At 46.9% G+C, this 19225-nt stretch overlaps 1 protein-coding gene across 1 annotated transcript in view; it reads right to left on the reverse strand.

Annotated features, from left to right (window-relative positions):
* Positions 1-6565: 6565 nt before the first annotated feature.
* Positions 6566-19225, reverse strand: part of RNF216 (ring finger protein 216) — a 67576-nt gene continuing 54916 nt past the window's right edge. The window contains exons 16-17 of the mRNA XM_054992983.1: positions 13372-13441; positions 6566-12889 (exon numbers count right to left, since the gene is read on the reverse strand). Coding sequence (XP_054848958.1) covers positions 12567-12889; positions 13372-13441 — 393 coding nt within the window. The 3' untranslated portion in view covers positions 6566-12566. The remainder of the gene's footprint in view (positions 12890-13371; positions 13442-19225) is intronic.

The following is a 19225-nucleotide window of genomic DNA, read 5'->3' on the forward strand; positions in this document are numbered from 1 at the left end:
GTTATCACATTGCCAATGCCATAACTGTTTCTCTCACAGGCTTAGTACAGGTGCCTATCTAACGGACTGTAGAATCTTTCAGTGTTCATGACCTTGTATAGTACTCACTCCCATGTACTGCTATGTCTTGCTTTCTCAGTGACTCAGCTTGATAGTACAAAGATGTGAGACGTTCTCACGCCAAGTTCGTGCCAAAAATCCTGTTTACTGTTGGGAGGGGGGAAGTAGCAAACGTGTGTGTTAAGAGGATTTTTCCACATATCACTATTCCTGTCAATCTTGCTCTTACTGCTTAGACGCTTACCTTGCTTCTGAGTAATCCTATGGACATATATATGGAAATTATTTGATTTCTGAATAAAACCATTTAACCAAGAGTCTGGACTTCTTGTTGCAATGGTCCAGGGATCTGTCTGCCATATCCTGTCATCCATAGCCTGAGTTCTACTCAGCCTGGACAGTGAAAGGCAGCAATTTGCAGAGAGGAAGGAGATATATTACTCTGAAAACTCGCCTCCTGCTCTGAGAATTCGATGGGGAGGCATACATCAACCCCAAGCTTGTATCTATGGGCCAAGCTACAAGTGACGAATGACACTTGAACGGCAAGTGTATTTCTCCCTGTTCACTTGCCCTCCACTCAATCCACTTGCCGTTCAAGTGTCATTCGTCACTTGTAGCTTGGCCCTATGTCTCTAGTAAACAGCAAATTTGGAAAGATGCAGGGACGGGGGGGGCACCAATGTAGGAGAAACTCCTCAAACAATGCATGAGAAATATTTTACAGTGTGTTCTGAGATCAGTGCATTAAAACAAAGGATGTGAAATTATTTATTTTATTTATTATATTAGATTTTTAGTCCGCCCTCCCCGCCGAGCGGGCTCAGGGCAGAGCACAACATTTTAATTTACATAAAAACACATAAAAACAGATGAAACATTACAATAAAATTTAAAACATTACATACAATAAAAACTTCTCCTCAGATGGCGATGGAAGACTTACTTCATTTCAGGCATGGCCCATATATCCATATCTATAAATATATATATATATATATATATAGGGTGGTGGACAGATCTTTTCAAGTCAAGTATGGCCAGCAGGGGCCCAGCCTAGCCTCCGCCATATGCCTGGCGGAACATCTCTGTCTTACAGGCCCGGCAGAAAATCTAATATAATAAATAAATAAATAATAAATAAATATATACAAACTGTGGAACCCTCAGTAGCCAAAAGTCCAAGGCCCAAGGAGCTCCAAAAAACACATCTTAACATTTACATATTACCATCTAAAAGGTGGCCACCTATAAGATTATTAAACCCAATATCTAACAGTACCTAATGACACCACTATATGCAGAGTTTAAAATATGTGGTGTGTGTGAGCACATACACATCAACTATAAGAAAAGGGGGGAAGAGATAAATGCCTATCTATTTACTGCATTTTTACCCTGCTCTACTACCTAGCTCAGGGTGGTGTACATGGTTCTCTCTGCCCTGATTTACCATCACAACAACCTTGTGCTACTAAAAGGCTTGAGAGTTAGAAATATCTACAGAAGGAGGGGGCCTCCAAAAAATTACTTCTATAGAAATTGCATCTCAAGTCTTGCAGTAAATTTAAATCAGCCCCCACCCCGACCTTGTTTAGCCTGAGGGAGTTTTTCTAATGTTAAGATCGCAGAGTGGACACCACCACAAAATGGCTCCCTCAGGAAGTGCGGCCTGTCTCAAAATGGCTGCCATTGGGCTGGTTGCAAAACGGCTGCTGTCCATGACAGCTGAGGCCAGCCGGTCTCAAAAAGGCTCCAATCAAGCCAAGAGCTGCTTGTGACAGATAAAACTGCTTCCAATGTTTCCCGTATACTCAAAGGTAGCTCTTTTCTGAAGCACATCCTGCTCCAATGAGGCGAGGAAAGTCAGGACGGCTCTTGGCTTTAGAAAAGGAGTTGAGAAATCAATGATATAATGCATAGTAATACAGAGAAAACACAAAACTGACCCAAAGGAAGGAAATAGGGTTGACAACCTGCAGGTGAAGCCTAGAGTTCTCCAGGAATTACAATTGCTCTCCAGACAAGGGAGATCAGTTTTCCTGCAGAAACTGGCTGCTTTGGAGGGTGGACTCCACGGCATTATACCCCTGTGAGGTCCCTCCCTGGCCTCTCCAAACCCTGCCCTTCCCCAATTCACCCCAAATCTGGCAATCCTAGAAGGGAAAAATAAGGCTTCAACTACATACAGCGATAATTTCAAAGCTCTGCGTTAAATTCATTTTGATGAGGGGTTTGCACAGAACTTGGGATGGTGCTCCATCAAAATCATAGGAAAGGAGGGAGAATTTTTTTTTAGATTTTCAACTTCAGTGTTTTGGGCCAGATCTACATGCAAGGCCATCTTTTGCCAAAGAGGAGGGTGAACTGATCATCAAACCATCATACATGGCTCCTGTATAGTTAAGAGCAGGACAAAACTGAAGGTGGGAGAGGAAGGCAGGAAGCCTCTAGAAAGCAAGAACAGACCATCTCAGGTGCATCTTGGGCTGGTCTGCCCATAAAACACACACGGTGAGATCATGCAGCCTCCATTTACCTCAGACTCTAGGCGCTTAACCCTTTAACCTCCACTCAGTTTCACTGTTTCATCCCCTCCCTCGCCTCTCTCCTATGAGCATCTTAAAGGGCGAAAAGGCATGCCCTTTAAACATTTCTTTGCACAACCTACATGCAAAAAAATCTGCAGTTTGCATTTTATGGATGGGGCCAGTCATACAATTTTTAATTTAACTAAGTAGCTACTCAGACTAGAGAAGCCTTTTACAGAACCAGGAGATCTCACCCACCTGGCCTACTCTGTTAAGCATACAAGGAGCTGGCATCGGTGCCAAGTCCTCTATTTGGACTGGCTGGGTGGCAGTACACAGGTTAAAATCCTACCAGCTCTCAGGAGGGTGGCAGTCTCAGCTTTTGCCCACTTGAAGGACCTGTTGCGGCCTCTATTATGGTTCCAACATCACCAGAGTGTAATTTAGGAGCAAATGTCTTCAACATGCAGCTCGGAATGCCAGTGGAGGGCATGAAGCCAAAGAGAATCAAAGAGCGGCTGATGGTGAGGAACTGAAAAAGCTGCTCTCAGCAGAAACACTGGGAGTCAGCCTGTAAGATTAGATGGCAGCACTGAGGAGGGAACTAGGAGATGCGGCCTTTGAAATGGGGGAACTAATCTCACGGGATGTGCCTGTCACTTGCACACACAGCAGTACGTTCATTTCAAAGGGGCAGAGAATTCTTTCCTTACAGGGAAGAAGAAAAATCAAAAAGAGTCCAGTAGCACCTTTAAGACTAACCAATTTTATTTTAGCATAAGCTTTTGAGAATCAAGTTCTCTTCATCAGATGCCTGATACAGACATCTGATGAAGAGAACTTGATTCTCGAAAGCTTATGCTAAAATAAAGTTGGTTAGTCTTAAAGGTGCTACTGGACTCTTTTTGATTTTGCTACCACAGACTAACACGGCTAACTCCTCTGCATCTACAGGGAAGAAGGTGGGGGAAAACATCACTGCTGCATAATTCCTGGATGAATAAAAGGGAAGAATAGACTCCAGACCTGCAGATAAATCTATACTCGTGCCCAGATACAGGTTAGAGTCACTGACCAACACTGAGAAATCTGCATTTCAAGACCCTTTTTAAAAGAGGCCAAGTTAACAAATCTAGGGTGACTTCAGGGCCCACGCTGAAGTGTTTTACTGTGCATTCCATACTGGGTATGCTTAGGGCTGTATTCTACTTGGGGAAGGGCATTTTTTAAATTATCATGAAGTCAGTGGTATTCCTGAACACCAATAAATTATTGATATAAGGGGCAGAGCACTCATGATGGAAGATTAGAGTGTTAGGATTTTAAAATCAACATCCTGCTGCTGGCGAACATGAACAAAGCAAAATAAGATCCCTCTCTTCAAGTACCCAAGCTCTTCTTGAGAGTCAGTTGGTGTGGTGGTGAAGAGCAGCAGGACTTTAATCTGGAGAGCCGGGTTTGATTCCCCACTCCTCTGCTTGAAGCCAGCTGGGAGACCTTGGGTCAGTCACAGCTCTCTCAGCCCAACCCACCTCACAGGGTGATTGTGATTGAGGATAAAAATAACACACTTTGCAAACTTTGTAGGGTTGCCAGGTCCCCCTTACCCTCCAGGTGGGAGGCAGGATCCCTGGCACTCACTTTGCTAGAAGTCTTCTTGCGCACGCACAGCACACACACACACTCCTGGGCTGCACGATAACATTGCTTTCTGGAAGTGAGGTCATTGTGCAGGCCATGTGATGCCCCTGGGAGTGCTCCTGTGCTCTGCAGTGGGCCAATTTCAGCCCGTTTGGGGTAGGGTTGCCAGCTGAGGTCCTTTCCCTCTCCAAACCCTGCCTTCTCCAGGTTTCACCTCCCAAATCTCCAGGAATTTCGAGCGTGGAGCTGGCAACCCTAGTTTGGGGCCCAAATTGGCCCGCTGCAGAGCATGGGAGCGTTGTTGGGGTGGTCCAAAGAGCCCTGGACTGCTTCTGCGCTTCACAGCGGGCCCATTTAGGTCCCAAACGGGCCCAAATTGGCCCTTTGTGGAGCACGGGAGAGCTCCACGCCGTCCAGGAGCGTGCCCCAGGAAGTACGTTTCCCTGTGGGGGACTGGCAACCCTAGCTCTTGTGTGGCATTAAGTTGTCCCAAAGGGAAGTATATAAATCAAATGTTGTTATTATTAGAGATGGGCACAAACCGGAAAGAAAATGAACCATGTGGTTTGTGGTTCATCAAATTTCACAAACCTGCCCCTGATTCACGAACCGGTTCGTTTGGTTCATGAAAATGACACATCCAAGTCAGAAAATTGTCACTTCTGGGTCAGCAGAAAGTCACTCCAGGGCCAGCAGAAGGTCACTTCCGGGTCAGCAGAAGGACTATGGGGATGTCCATCCTGTTGCCTAGGAAACGGATTGATTGGCACCAGGCTGTCTGCAGTGATGAACCAGCCTAAAGTTCGTGGCGGTTCATCAGAAATGGGATCTGACGAACCGCTGGTTCGCGAACCACAAACCGGCTTGGTTCATCATGAATTTTGGTTTTTATTTTGTTCGTGCCCATCTCTAGTTATTATTATCCCTGAAAAGGAGAAGCAAGGAAAGTCATTAGAAGCTAGATTTTCCGTTCAGAGAGTGTGTGTCTGTGTGTGTGTGAGACAGAGAGAGAGAGAGAGAGAGAGAGAGAGAGAGAGAGAGAGAGAGAGAGAGAGAGAGAGACTGTGCCACAGGAAGCAAGCTAAACCCCCAAAGATCTTGATCATCAGTGTGTTTTCCAACTACATTCCAGGGAAGCCAGGTGCTCCTCCAAGGTTTATGAAGGGTTCCTCAATGGGAGCACCAGGAACAACAAACGAAATTCCTCCAAGGCAGTTTTCTCACCACTGCTACTGCTTGTCTGCAAAGAGCAGGGGAGTTCCAGGAAGTCTTGCGTTCCATTCATGCAAGACTGAAGGATATACCTGGCACCTGCCAGGCCTGTTTACCCTGGACCCATGCACCCAAATCCTTTGCAGTACAATGCATGTATTGCCAAAGCCGTGTCTCAGTTCCGCAGTGAAACGGTGGATGTGAAAAGGGTGCCCTGAAAGCAGAAATTTTGCAAGCTGCTCATTTACAAGTTCAGCGAATCTGACAGCAAATATACTGTGTGTGACTATAGTGTTTCTCTCACTGTTCACTTATTACAACAATCGTTTACTTGGGTATATTCTCATGTACAAATACACAGCAGAACCCAGGGTAGGTCAGTATTTCAGCAACCTTGTTGTTCCTTGTTCCGTGTATGCACAATTGGGGTGGGTGGGTGGAAAGTGACTTCAAGTCATAGCTGATTTATGGAGACCACCCCCATGGGGTTTTCAACGCAAGAGAAGAACAGAGGTGGTTTGCCACTGCTTGCCCCTGTATCCCTAGTTTTCTTTGGAGGTCTCCCATCCAGTTACTAACCAAGGCCAACTCTGCTTAGCTTCCAAGATATGACAAGATCAAGTTTGCCTGGGCTATCCAAGTCATTTAGATATTTATACCTTGCTTTTCTCACCAATGGGTACCCAAAGCAGCTTTCAACATCATTTCCACCTCCTCTTTTTTATCTTCACTGCAGTTCTGAGGAGTCAGTTAAGCTGAGACTGTGCGAGTCCAGCAGCCTGTTTGTCACTGTGACCAAGTAAAGGATGGAAGCCAAGGAGAAATTTGCCCTTTAAACTAGTGGTCATCACTACATCTAAAGGCCACGAGTTCCACAAGATTATTATGTATTGTGTGCAGTATCACCTTCTTTTTCTCGTCTCAAACATACTTCCCTTTTACTTCATTGGGAATTCTGTAATCATGGGGGGAGACAACATGTGCTACAGCCAGACAGCTGTAGTTAAAACTCATGTTTACCTCCTGCTATTTATAACCATCAATAGCACACATTTCTGGGCACAGGCTCTTTTCCATGGGAAAACAAAAATTAGGCTGTGGAGAAACAAATTGCACAAGTTGGTGTTTTTAATTACAAAAAAAGTTCAAATTACAATATAATACAAGGACTTTTTTACACACAGAATATTAGAACAGTTTCCTACCAGAAGGTAAAGAAAAATATTCTTTTTTCCTGTTTTTGTTTTTTTTTAATAAACAGTTTATTCATTTTCAGAACATGCACAATTTCCCATGATAGGGTTTGTTCTCTCTCTTTTTAAATTACTTTTTAAATTTTTTGCTAAGTGCAAATACTAGATTATTCTCTCTCCACCTTTTAAGGCAAGTTAAATGGACACACTGCAAATGTCATCATAGAAAGTACCTGTTAAAACATCAAGCTCGGGGTGTACAAAAACACACTCTTCCCCCTTGTCTACCCGTAAAGAGAGATGGTCTTTAAAAAAACTCCAACAGAATAACAGTCAACAACTTAACATTGAAGTGCGTTTGTTTAAAATATGTAGGAAATGCTGATTAAAGTGAAGAAACAGCACGCTTACCGATGTCACCAAGGGAAAGGGGATGGCTCTGAGGATGGTGCTTTGAAGGCCTGGACAGCCCCCATTCGAGCCCCCTGGGTTGTCAATCTCCCATCTTGCTGGGGAACTCCCATTCAGGGGAAAGGGAGGCTGAATGCAGAAAAGCTTAGAGTCATCTATGTGGTTTAAGGCCTAGTTTTGAGGTGGTAAGCTTATGGTCTGGGGTACATGACTTCAGACAATAAGAAAGGATGAGGGGGGAAATCCCTGCACACAGAAAGCTAGCATGTCAGGGAGAAGGCTAGGCTAGAATGTTTCCCACCAACATGCCAGTTTTCTAGGGCAGGGATTTTTTTTTGTTCCTTTTAGTAAATGTAGGAATGTTCTATCATATAATCTACAGCTGAAGCCACCAAAAATTTACCCCCTCCTCCATGATAAATAGCCTCCAGTCACATTCACACGCTGCACCCTCCCACCCAGATTTCTCACCCGCAGCGCAAGAGGTCTGCTTCACTGGAAATCTGGAAACGCTGGGCAGCCCATGCCATACTGGGATTAGATGGTGGTTGCCCCATTCATAGGATACAAATCCCCCCCATCTTTGAGCCTCTGCCTGTCTTTCTGTCACTAACATGCTGGGTTTCAAATGCGGCAAAGGGCCCATTCGCTGGGTGGCTTGAAGACTTTGAAAGCCAGGCCACGGAACTTACCATCTATTCTAAAACATTAAGCCATACCCACCCACCCACCGCTAAACTGCAAATCATTACTATCACTGGTTAAGAGCGAAGGAGTCCCCACCCGTACCAGCAAGACAAGAGAAACAAAAGGGGACCCAGATGAGGCACCGGTCACGTTGAGAGAAATGATGCATCACAAGGGGGCCTTGGCACCTCAGACTCTTCAGGGGTTTTTTTATTTGCACATCAGAAGGGAGGTACTAACACAAGGGTCACCCACAGATTCAGACACTGAGGCTGCAGTTTCTTTTTCATCACACTCAACAGCCAGAACGATCATGGCGCCCTTCAGCCCCAAAGGCCTAGATTAGATTAGCCCTCATTTAAAAAAAAACAACAAAAAACCGACTTTCATGTGGGCACAGGAAGAGAGAGGCAGCCGCAAGTGGGCAAGTTTAGATGCTGGCCAAGGCAATCAGTTTAGTAGGTAAATGTTCAGGATGTTTCTGCCACTTTTAAAAAAAGGAACAGTGGAAGATCCATTCTTTCTTTCCTCCCGGATAGGAAGCCAATTAACAATGGCAACAATTAATAAAAATGCTCTGCCCGGTCCACGTCTCCCACCCCCTGCAATTGCTCTTGGTAGCTCAGTTTTTGTTCTTTTCGTATCCACCAGATGTGGTCTGCAATGCACTCAGCCCAGCAAGATCCGATGCTACCACCAAAGCCTTGATTTCCAAAAAAGGTGCACTGCACAGCCTACAGATCAGAGGTCAACTGAAGTCAGGGCGGTTGAGGTCAAAAGGAAAGGATCCTCTCTTCTCAATGAAAACAAAATCCTGGGAGAAAGGTGGAGGCGGCCCCTAGATTCCCTGGGATTGCAGAGGAAAAGAGGTCTGCCTAGTTGAGGTAAGAAGCTAGGGTCTGCAGGTTGTTCCTACAGAACAGAGAATTGTGATGACTGCCCCACAATTTGTGAGGGATGTCCACTCTTCTGCAAACAAGCCCCCAGACCTGTGGGCTGACTGGCTAGGTGACTGGCTGAGAGCACATATAACGAACTTTCAGCCCTAAACCACTGCCCGGCCAGCCAGGGTCTCTGGGGGCCTACAAGCTTCATGCTTTTGAGGGGAGGAGGAAGGAGACCGTCCCTAGCCTTGTCCTCCCCATGCCCTATTTACACCTGCCAGCAGCAGAAAGAAGTTCTCTTTTTTTCCTGCAAAAGCCTTGAGAGATCTCCATTTTGTGACTGGAGGATTACACAGAGGTGCATGGACACACCCTTTGGAGAAGGAACCCAGGCTTCGTTATGGACCAGGGTGAGCCAAGGCTGGCGAGCATGCCCATTCAGATACTGATGGCGAAACGCTGAACAGTGCACCGGAAGTCAGGCAGAGGCCAACGCACTTGCTGTGGGGTTCATTGGTGTCTCACTGCAAACACGCAATGGACAGGTGATGTGGCTTCATCCATGGACATGCACAGAAAGCCTTGGCCCAGCCAGGGTTCACAGGTGCACTGGTATGTGGTCCATACTCTACCTTGTTAGCAACTTATATAAGCTTCAAAGTGGGGAGCGATTTCTGGAGGGGCCACCCAGGAGCCTCTCCTACCAGAGAGTTACAGATTGGAGATGGGGCACGGGCATCTATCTCCTGACCGGGGATCCCATAGAGTTAGACACATCCTGCAACTGTCCACATGGGGACCTCTTCTATCCTACAGGAGCTCCCCTAAAAGCTACTGCAATGGCCCAACGATGTAGCGGAGATGGCAGACAGCAACACTCACATCTCACATGGGAATTGCTTTTCCTTGCTCAAGAATGGGCCCTCAAGTCACTCCCGTTGTCCATGGGAAGATTTTATGCACATCTAACTTAGAAATCAATTTTAGTTGTCACACATTTTTTTAAAAAATAAAGGTCTTATCAGCAGGCCTCCAAAACACACAAATGCAAAAACCGAAGCAGCCAGCAACACCCCCCCCCGCCCCCCGCCGCGCTATCAGCATGGCCAACAATGGTTACTTCAAGGAATCTAATAGTTTAAGGTGCTGATTTATAAACCTGAATCCAGCCAGCCTCACATTTTAATACTCTTTTAAAAATCACTTAGTAAATTTTCCGACCAACAGCGAACTGCATCATTCTTAATTCTGCATCAAGAAAGAAACGACGACATGGATTCCCCCCTCCCAATGACGATAAGCTTCAGCAGAAGCAAAAACAAGACTGAAACCGAGTTATGCCAAATGTAAGCTGCTACAAGAAAACCTCTAAAGACTGCCACCACCACCAGCTGCCTCGGATTCCCACAGCAAAGGATGCCCCGTTTCACCGTGGAAACGCCCTGCTGCTCTCACAAACTGGAAATGGCTCTGCGCTGAGACCACGGGCTATGCATTGTTACGACACACGTGCTACGGTGTGTGAGAACGCGCTGCCTAGTATGGCCACCCCAAGCATCACAGAGCTCTTATTTTTTTTAAAAAAAAGATATATATCTAGGTGTTGCCCCCCCCCCCCAAACACAAAAAAGGACTTGGGTCCAACTCATTTAGTTACTGATCAGAAAAGGAGAGGGGGCGGCACTAAAAAATGTTTAAACAGCCCAGATATTTATTACAATGGAGGAAGGTGAGGACTGCATTTAATCTTAACAGATTCTGGAAACTGCATTTTCTTGGACTCTTCAGCTTTTAAGTAAGGAGGTTTCTGGACCTCCAAAGGGGAATTGAACGTCACCTGCTCCAGAACCCAAGCAGGCAGCTCCCATACTCCCCCCCCCCCAATCTTTCTTTCAATGGGAAAAAAAAGAAAAGAAAGAAAGCCTCTCTGGCTTGTCCTTTGTCCCTGGCTCCAAAGCCCCAAGAGTGGTGCAGTGCTTTTCACTCAGGTCAAATGAGAGGGTGACCCGTAACCAGATCACAGGGAAGACAGAAGACAAGAAAATCACAAACCCGCCTGACAGCGAAGCCCTGAGAAGGTGTTTTGCTATATTGCTTCCAAAGCGAAAATTGAGCCACGAGGGGTCAAGCTTTGGTCTTACCGGCAAAAATGGGTTGTGGCTGGTTTTCCCCAACTGGATTGATGACAGAAAGAGAAAACTGGAGGCAGCCATCTCTCTGAAGAAAATAGCAAATCCATGATGCTAGCAAAGAAGAATCTAAGTGCTTGTTGTCCTTAGACACAAGGCCTTTAAAAAAAAATTAAGAGTACAGGCTGGAATGCACCAAGCTCCTGCACATTGGCTAATGACAGCCTGAGGCTATGAGTCTCCCTTACCTGGAACCTCGATGTGCACACAGTGTGCTCTATTCCAGAACAGCAACATCTCTGGGAAGCTATGATAGTGGATACTGGGCAGTAGTTGAGCATAGGGTCAAGTCATATCCTAGGGTCACTGTATCGTCAGCAGAGGCACAGGAGAACCGTACAAGCCATTGCCACCATGAAACGAGCCCTTGAGAAACAGATGTGGATTTTGACTACGGCAAGTGCATCTGTGTGCAGCTATCCAGTGTCTCAAGCCATTCATATCCTAAGTGTGCAGAGAGCTCTATGTGTGCAAGAGGCTGTGTTGCTTTCTTATTGGAGTTGGGAACACTCCACAAGTGCCACAGGGACTGATTAGCACCTTGGATTGTAGACGTGCACCTGAGGAGCAGGCTCTCTTGAATGTATGACCTGCCTAAAAAACAATAACCACGACATGCAAGGTGCACACCTGAGCACTAAAGAAAACAGAGACTTGCAGGTAAGCTGACTGTGGCACATACCTATCCTTCCAAGGATTCCAGACATTTTAACCACTTCTTCGAGGAAGTTTCTCCGCATACAGCCCCCTTATAGGTGTAGATTATTCATCTACATTTTGTTCAATGCTATGCTGCAGGAAGCAGCCATGGGGGCTATGCACTACACAAAGGTGTTCACACCTGCACGGCTACTGCCACGAGTCCTGTCCACCTCCCCACCACATTCTAGCATTTAAGGACCCCCCCATCACTGTCCAATACCAACCAACAGCAAGCGCTTCGTCCCTACACTGACGTCCTTCTGTGACCCCAGTGCACCTCCAGCTATGATGGGAGAGTTGATTTTAAAAAAACCTGTTTGGCACTTAAGAACAGACTTCTAAAAACATTATTTGAGGAATACTCACTCACCGACAGAACAGGCTGTATTGGCTGCAGAGGAGGATTTTTGAACGAAGGTTCCAGCCCTCTAGCAAGAGCCTTGGTGGCAGGGCAGGGGCTTACCACCCTCACACTTCAAAAATCCCCAGAAGACAGCTGCCTCTCTGCTCATTTCTACCTGCCGCAGGGGCGCTGGCAGATCCATTACAAGCTGTGAAAACTAAGGAGAGCTTAAAGTCAGTCAACCACCCAGTCTACAGTTCCAAAGATCCCACACAGCCCAATGGCAACGAATTCCTTCCCCGTGCCAATTCCCTTCCACCCTCAGAGCTCTTTTGTGGCAGGCATTTGGCACATGGTCTTTAATAGCATTGCTCCCCCTTGCCAAATGGTGCCATTCCTGTATAGCTCACTGCGCAGAGAACTTTCCTTGACGAAAAACGGCATCAAGGTGATCCTCAGAGACACATCTCCTTTTTTCAATCGGCGCTGCCTGAGCACTGCATGTTTGCATGCTGCAAGGACCGGAACAGCAAAGGCAAGTGATGAGAGGATCGTAGAAAGGGTTGAAACGGGGAGTTTGGCGCCTGTGGTTCACTGGAAAGGGGCGGGGGAGGAGAGGAGGAGGGCAGGACCAGGGGCAGGGGGAGGCACCTCCCAGTGCTGGCTTTTCCCTGCAGTAACTTCCAAAATATGGGGTGCTGCCCTGAGCCGGATCAGAACCGATGCCGTGGCTGTGGACCGAAGTGCATAGGGAGGTTGTGTTCCAGCGGCACGTTCATCTGGGGGAAGTCATAGTTCACCCGCATGTTTGGCAGTGGCGGCACGTAGGGGGCAGGGATGGGGCCAATGTTCAGGGGCAGGTTATTGTACAGTGGGCGGACAGGGGGCAGGTGGAAAGGAGGGTGCACGAAGGGGTAAGGGGGCATTTGGGGCTGGTGGTGGAGGTTCTGTGGGACCGGCCTGGGGATAGTTTCGAGACGTGGGATTTTCTCTGCAGGCTTCTCTACTGGAGGGCCGATCCGCTTGAAACTGTTTTCTGCCAACAAAAACAAAATAGAGAAAAAGAGTTCAAATGGAAAATTTTGCGTGTTTCAAAAGCGCCTCTGACCTGAACCAAACGCCTCTGTTCACATGTGGAGTTTCAGGACAGAAGGCAAGGGTGCAGATCTAATGCTATCCGGTGCTGACCGCAGGCCCTGGAACCCTCTGATGATCCAATCCTCCTCCCCCACCCCCTGAGGGGATTCCTTCCTGGCTCTGACCCTCGGCTGGTTCTTCACTAGGGTCCCCCCCACCCCGGCCCTCAGCATGTGCTTCCTCTCCCCAGCTTTCCTCATCTGCTGTCCATGGTCTTGGCCTTGGCACTGAATCCATACTTCCCCTTTTCCTGTCATGTAACTCTGATGTCATGTTTGCAGCTCAGTGGGTCCCATGTAGCCCTGCCCCCAGGGCATCAAGGTGGGCCCCTTGTTGGCAGAAGGTTGAACAGCGCCATCACAGGAAGCTGGGGCAACCCACCTCCATTCTTTCTCTTCTGCTCCTCTTCCGCCTCCTTTTGGATTTCCTGGATGATCTTCTCATCATCTTCCTGAAAATGACAGAAGGACAAGCAAGACTAGAAGCAGAGCCAGGCGCATGGGGTGCTTAAGTTGTTCAGCATGTTTATTTGCTCCCTCCAGCCAGTGGAAAATTTCACACATCAACCCTTTGGGTTTCTGAGGCTTCACCAGAGGGCTTATGTAGACACTGAACAGAGCTTTGCAACTGTGCGGTCTGCTCTTTCTTTACCTCAGTCACCTTATTTTTGTACTCCTATTTTTAATTGCATTGAAAGCCAGTGAGAAAAAATAGTGAGTGGGAAGATAATTTAGATGTATGATCCAGTTTCTGCACCCAGAAATGGATTCTGAAAAACAGCATACAGTATACAAATTGAATGATCTCCACCACTTCTTTTACTTTACATAAACCCTGCCCCCCCCTCTTTACTGCTTTATACAATTTCATTATTGCTTTGCTAAGCCACAGGGATGGGCAAGAAGAGGGGCACTGAAGCCCCTGTCAAAGCAAATGTGAAACCTCCCACCAATGTTGTTCAGCAGCTTCTTGATGCGGTGCAATCGCACAACACTTTCAAGCCGATTGTTTCCAACATGAACGAGGAACTTGCTTTGAAAGCAAAATTAAGGACCTGACATCTCCCCAGATTCCACGCCCAGTTTTGCGAGGTTTCCTGTGCTCCTATAGACACAGCTTTATGCTATAATCGCCACGTTGCAAGCCAATAACCACTGTGAAGAGAAAGATTTGGAGTCACCACATTCAGGGTGCAGATGGCTGGCTGCTTTTTTCCCACTGACGACCAGGATACCATTGGAAGGTGGCAACGGTGGGGGTGGGGGGAGGGAGAAGAGAGCAAGCAGCAGGTATACTGCCACACTGCCAACAACTTGCGGAGTACTCGCATGGAGTCCTCACCCACACTGCAGAGCGTGACTAAGCCGCTTACAGACAGAACACTGATCCTCCGGCAAGCTCCCCGGCTTGACAAAACAGATGGCAGCAAGCACACCCTTTCCTTACCCCTCCCGGGAGCAGCTGGAGCACTGTTAATCTTTTAAATAGCATTCAACCATTAAATATTTAGATTCAAGCTGCAGCTCAGGGCGTCTAAGGCGGCTGGACAGAACATCAACGAAAAACCTCAGCTCCGGGAGCCAAGGAAAGAGGCCATTGAGATTTTATCTAGAATGCAGGGGAAGGGGGAGGAAAGATGCTCAAAAAGAAACGGATCCAGACAGAACATTCGACCGCAAGGGCGGAATCTTTCAATTAGGCCTTCCCCCTTCTTCCACACATAAATGCCAAGATGCGCAGAAGCAGAGGGAAAAGACAGCGCACGATAGCACTGAGCCCAGGACCCACATCTGGCAGTCGGATCAAGTTGCATCTTGACGGATCTGCACATGCGCTGCCTTACACAGAATCTGACCAATCAGGCTGCATGGCTCCATCCTGCCTTTGCTGACTGAGAACGGCTCTCCGGGGACTTGGACACAGAGAGATCGCTCTTTTACAACCCTCTACCTGAGATCTTTTAACCAGAGGTTTAATCTGGGATCTTCCAAATGCAAAAGAAGTACACTCTGCTGACGAACCCCTACTTACTTAGCATAGACTTCTCTGCATTCAGTTGCTGCACCCTTGGTAACTAGCAGCTGAGATCTGTGAACTTGCTCCATTGAAAAGCAGCATGCCTGAGAGAACTGAGGCTAAAAAAAGTCTTGCTGGCCTGTTCACACATGCAAATTCTCTGTGTGTGTAAAATCAGACTTTAGAGTCCCCACCAACTGCCTTCCCATTGCAAATGATTGCATTGATGGTCCTTTGGTACACTGGTCAAGATTGTGTGCACAGAAAAGCAATCTGGGAGATGACCTTAAGAGGGTTTGGAGGGGGGTGGAAACAACACTGAAGCCACCTTTTATTCTGCAGCTAGGTGACAAGCATACACATCCTCCATGTATTTTGGCAGGTATGGGCCCGAGAGGACTCGTCGTCAGGGCCTGTGTGTGCAGGGACACAATTATCATCCCAGGCCATACCTTGCACAGCAGACTGAATAAAAAACTGCTTGATTACAGAAATCTGGGAAAGGAAAATCCTCACTGCTGTCACTGTGAACCTTGCTCTCTCTCTCTTATGAGAGGCCCATTATTTGCTTAGTGGGCCTGTGCACTGCTTTCAGCTCAGTGTGGTGTAGTGGTTAGAGTGTAAGACTAGGATCTGGGAGACTCAGGTTCGAATCCCCACTCTGCCAAGGACACTTATTGGGTGACCTTAGTCCTGTCACACATACTCTCAGCTTAACTTGCCTCAAAGGGTTGTGGCTAGGATAAAATGGAAGAGAGGGGGGATGATGTAAGCTGCTTTGAGTTCCTGTGGAGGAGAAAGGCATTGTACAAATGAGGATTTAAAAAAATTGCCCAACTGTGGCATATAAACTAGCACTGGGATCATTGTAAAGGATCTGGGTCGAGACCTATTCTGGTACAGTCCTGACTCAGAAACCGTCTGGTAGTGGTGTACGGGCGGGGAGCCAGATCACCACCCAAGAGGCCACTTCAAGTGTCCTACTGGCAAGGGGCAGCAATGCGAGAGGGAGTGTGCCTCTCCTTGTGCCAGCCACCTTGGATCCATTCAGTGTGGGTGGCACAGGAAGAGCCTTCTTCTGCAGACTGCCTTTCATCCAGGGCCGAGTAGGGCCTGGAGAAGTGAGCTGGGGTGGCTCGTTACGTTTGAGCTGGTCCCGCCTCTCCTTATGGATGTGGCTTCTGGAACTCTGCACAGTGTCTGCAGCTTAAAAGACCAGCCCAGGCACGCCCTCAAACTGACTCTTGGGTCCTGTCCTCCCTTCACTCCAAACCCTGCCCTCAGTTTCAAAGTTCTCTGAAAACCATAAGCTCAGAAGTACAAAGCCTTTGGAAAGTTTGCATTTCTTGCTGTTCATTCTTTCAGAGTGTGGGACTCATCGCACACTGATCCTAAAATATCCTGGGTGCAAAATTTGGGGTGTCTTATCAGTATAGGATAGAAGCGGGGTGGTGGTGGTAGAAGGAACTGGTGCAAGCTGCACTGTAGTCAACCAGAGAACACACCGCCATCCTGTAAGATACAAACCTTGTGCACATCTTGTTTTAATTTCCCCCAGTTTAATGTCTTCCTGCATATATTTTCCAAATGTGGAAAGTTTTCTGGATTTGGAGAGCCCTGTGAGATGCTCCTAGGAAACATACTGCCTCTGCATACAACACACAAGAGAGTCCTGCCAGTTTCCCAAATGAAGTCTGGTAAAGCCTGACATGTCTGGAAGCCTGGCCAAGTTTCCCTTCCTGATGGAGGGGTAGCATGGATGGGGGGAGAGAAGAGTCAGTGAATGGGACTCTGTCCAGCCAGGCTTCGCCCCTTGTTCCAACCACTTTTCTGAGTCAGCAGTTTAAAAATTCAAATGACTTTGAGCTGAGCGGCTCCTCTGGCCTTATAAGCCAGCACTACACAAACCTGGAGGGCAATGCCAGCGAGCCAACAACAGTTCTGTGGCTTCCTCTCTCTCTCCTCAGGCCCTTTTTGAGGACACAAGCAGAACTCTGGGCTGCAAAGTACGGGTTTTCCAAATGCTAGAAATCTGAAGCCACTGACTGTACCTGCGGTTAATTGTTCTACTGATCTTACTTCTACCATCTATTTTAAAAACAGATTCATGCTCTCCAACAATGGGGGTATGCACTGCATTGGAAAAAGCTTGCTTAAAGCATTTCTTGACTGGAGGAGTTAATGTTCTTGCCCCTCCTTCATTGGTCAACAAGCCAGCTGAAGCAATAGGATTTTATTATACTGGTAGGATCCTGCTGGGGTAATTAAACCCTGTTGTTTGTAGTAGACATACATCTCCTCTGAAGAGCACACCCCCACAGGGAAGATACAGGTGCATTCTTCTGTGCTGTGCACCAACATGGCATGAATCTGAGATGGGGTCTGGCACCAAAATTGAAAGGAAACAGCAGAGATCCCTAGACAGATGAACATTGCCCTCTTCCTTCATCTCAAATGACGCACTGATGTGGGGGCCCCTACACACAATGAGGGGCAGGAAGAGACTAGCCATGCAAAGAATATTGCCTTGAGTGCAGAAAGGACCAAGATACACAAACAAGAATTATAGCACAATCTTGCAAAGCAGGTAGCAAGTGATCTAACCCATGGAGTGGCTCCATGATCCACCTACCCACGCCAAAGGCCTTGAAGGAAAAGGGGCTGGCTTTTTCCTAATTTACAACAGCAGGCAATTTCAACACTCCCCCCATGCAATTTCAGCTTATGCTTTTATTTTACTACAAGTTGTTTTCAGAGTCATTTTTTTTACCAAAAACAGCAGGATGTTTGTTTATCTGCATCATTTATTCCCCACTTTTCTCCCAAATGGGAAACTAAAGTAGCTAGAAATTCTGATGCATTTATTTAAGCGAAGTAAAGCAATTTACAGGGGAAGGTGCAGAAGTGAAAACATAACACCTATCTGGGCAACTTGAAATGCAATGGGGGCGAGGATGAAATTTACAAAACAAGGGTTCAGAGAAATGAAAATTTTAGGGCTGGCATTATAGCTGAAATAAATTCCACTCAAGTGCTCTTGTTATTGTCAACTTAGCAGACCAACTGCAGTTTATAGACCTCTCCTCCTCCTCCTCCATAAGTTGGTCTAACCCTTTTTTAAAAGCAGTCTAAGCCAGGAGTTGTCATCACATCTTGTAGGAGTGAATTCCGTAAGTTGATTATCTGCTGTGTGAAGAAATGCTTCCTTTGGTCTGTCTTGAAGCTACCTGCCAATCAACTTCCTTGGGCAGCCCTGTGTTGTTATTTCACAGACACAGGAAAATCTACCCCACTAGGATGAGGGGGAAATTATTATTTATAGAGGTTTTTTTTTTAAAGCAAGAAGATAGTTTACATTTTGCAGCTCCAAAAAACAGAGATCGTGTGAGAACTGAAGGTGGGAATAGAGACGCCGTCCACAGAAGAAAAGAAGAAGAATGTTCTAAGGCAGAACCAAGGAAGGGACTGGTCCAAATCCTGAATACTGTATGCATTTATTTGCAAAAGATCTGAAGCAGGATGCATTACTAAAGCGAGTAGATCTTAAACACCTTTTTAAAAAATCTGGAGAACCATTAAATCTCACACTGAATTGGGTTATATTACAGAACACGGGCACGTTTAAGATATTCAGGCAGCATTCAGTCTCTGGAGAGGTAGTTATGGTTGGGTGGGGGAATGGAAGGGGAGTGGTGGGCTGGCACTGCGCACTCACAAGAAGGCCCCTTCCCCTCCCCCCAGCAAGGAATGTGCACGTGGCCTGCGGGCAATACAACAGGAAGTTTAAGAGGCATCCTCAAAAGGAAAGAGGGAGGACCAAAATGGGGACCGCATTTTACCAAGGATCAGGCCCAGAAGACGGTGCGTGCCGCTGGTACCCAGGATACTCTACCAAATCCTCAGCAATAAGGTGAGGTTCAGCAGCGTGTCAGCAAACATGTCAGAAGGTGCACAAAAGGAAGAAAGCTTTGACAATATCGGCTGTCACCAGTGCTAAAACCTTTTGTAAGGATTTCAGCCTGCTGTGTCCGAAATAGGAGTTCTCCCAGGGGCAGGAAGACGCCCACTGCAACTGGAGTAAAAAGCCATCCATTACATGTGGAGGGAGCTGTACTCATTTCATTTCTTGAGCACTGCTTGAAGTGTGTGTGTGTTTACACTCACACACAATGCACAGGTTCAAGCTAAGCAAAGACCCACGTAGTGTGTTGGGCGACAG

This window comes from Eublepharis macularius, chromosome 12, assembly GCF_028583425.1.
Source record: "Eublepharis macularius isolate TG4126 chromosome 12, MPM_Emac_v1.0, whole genome shotgun sequence".
Lineage (NCBI taxonomy): Eukaryota > Metazoa > Chordata > Lepidosauria > Squamata > Eublepharidae > Eublepharis > Eublepharis macularius.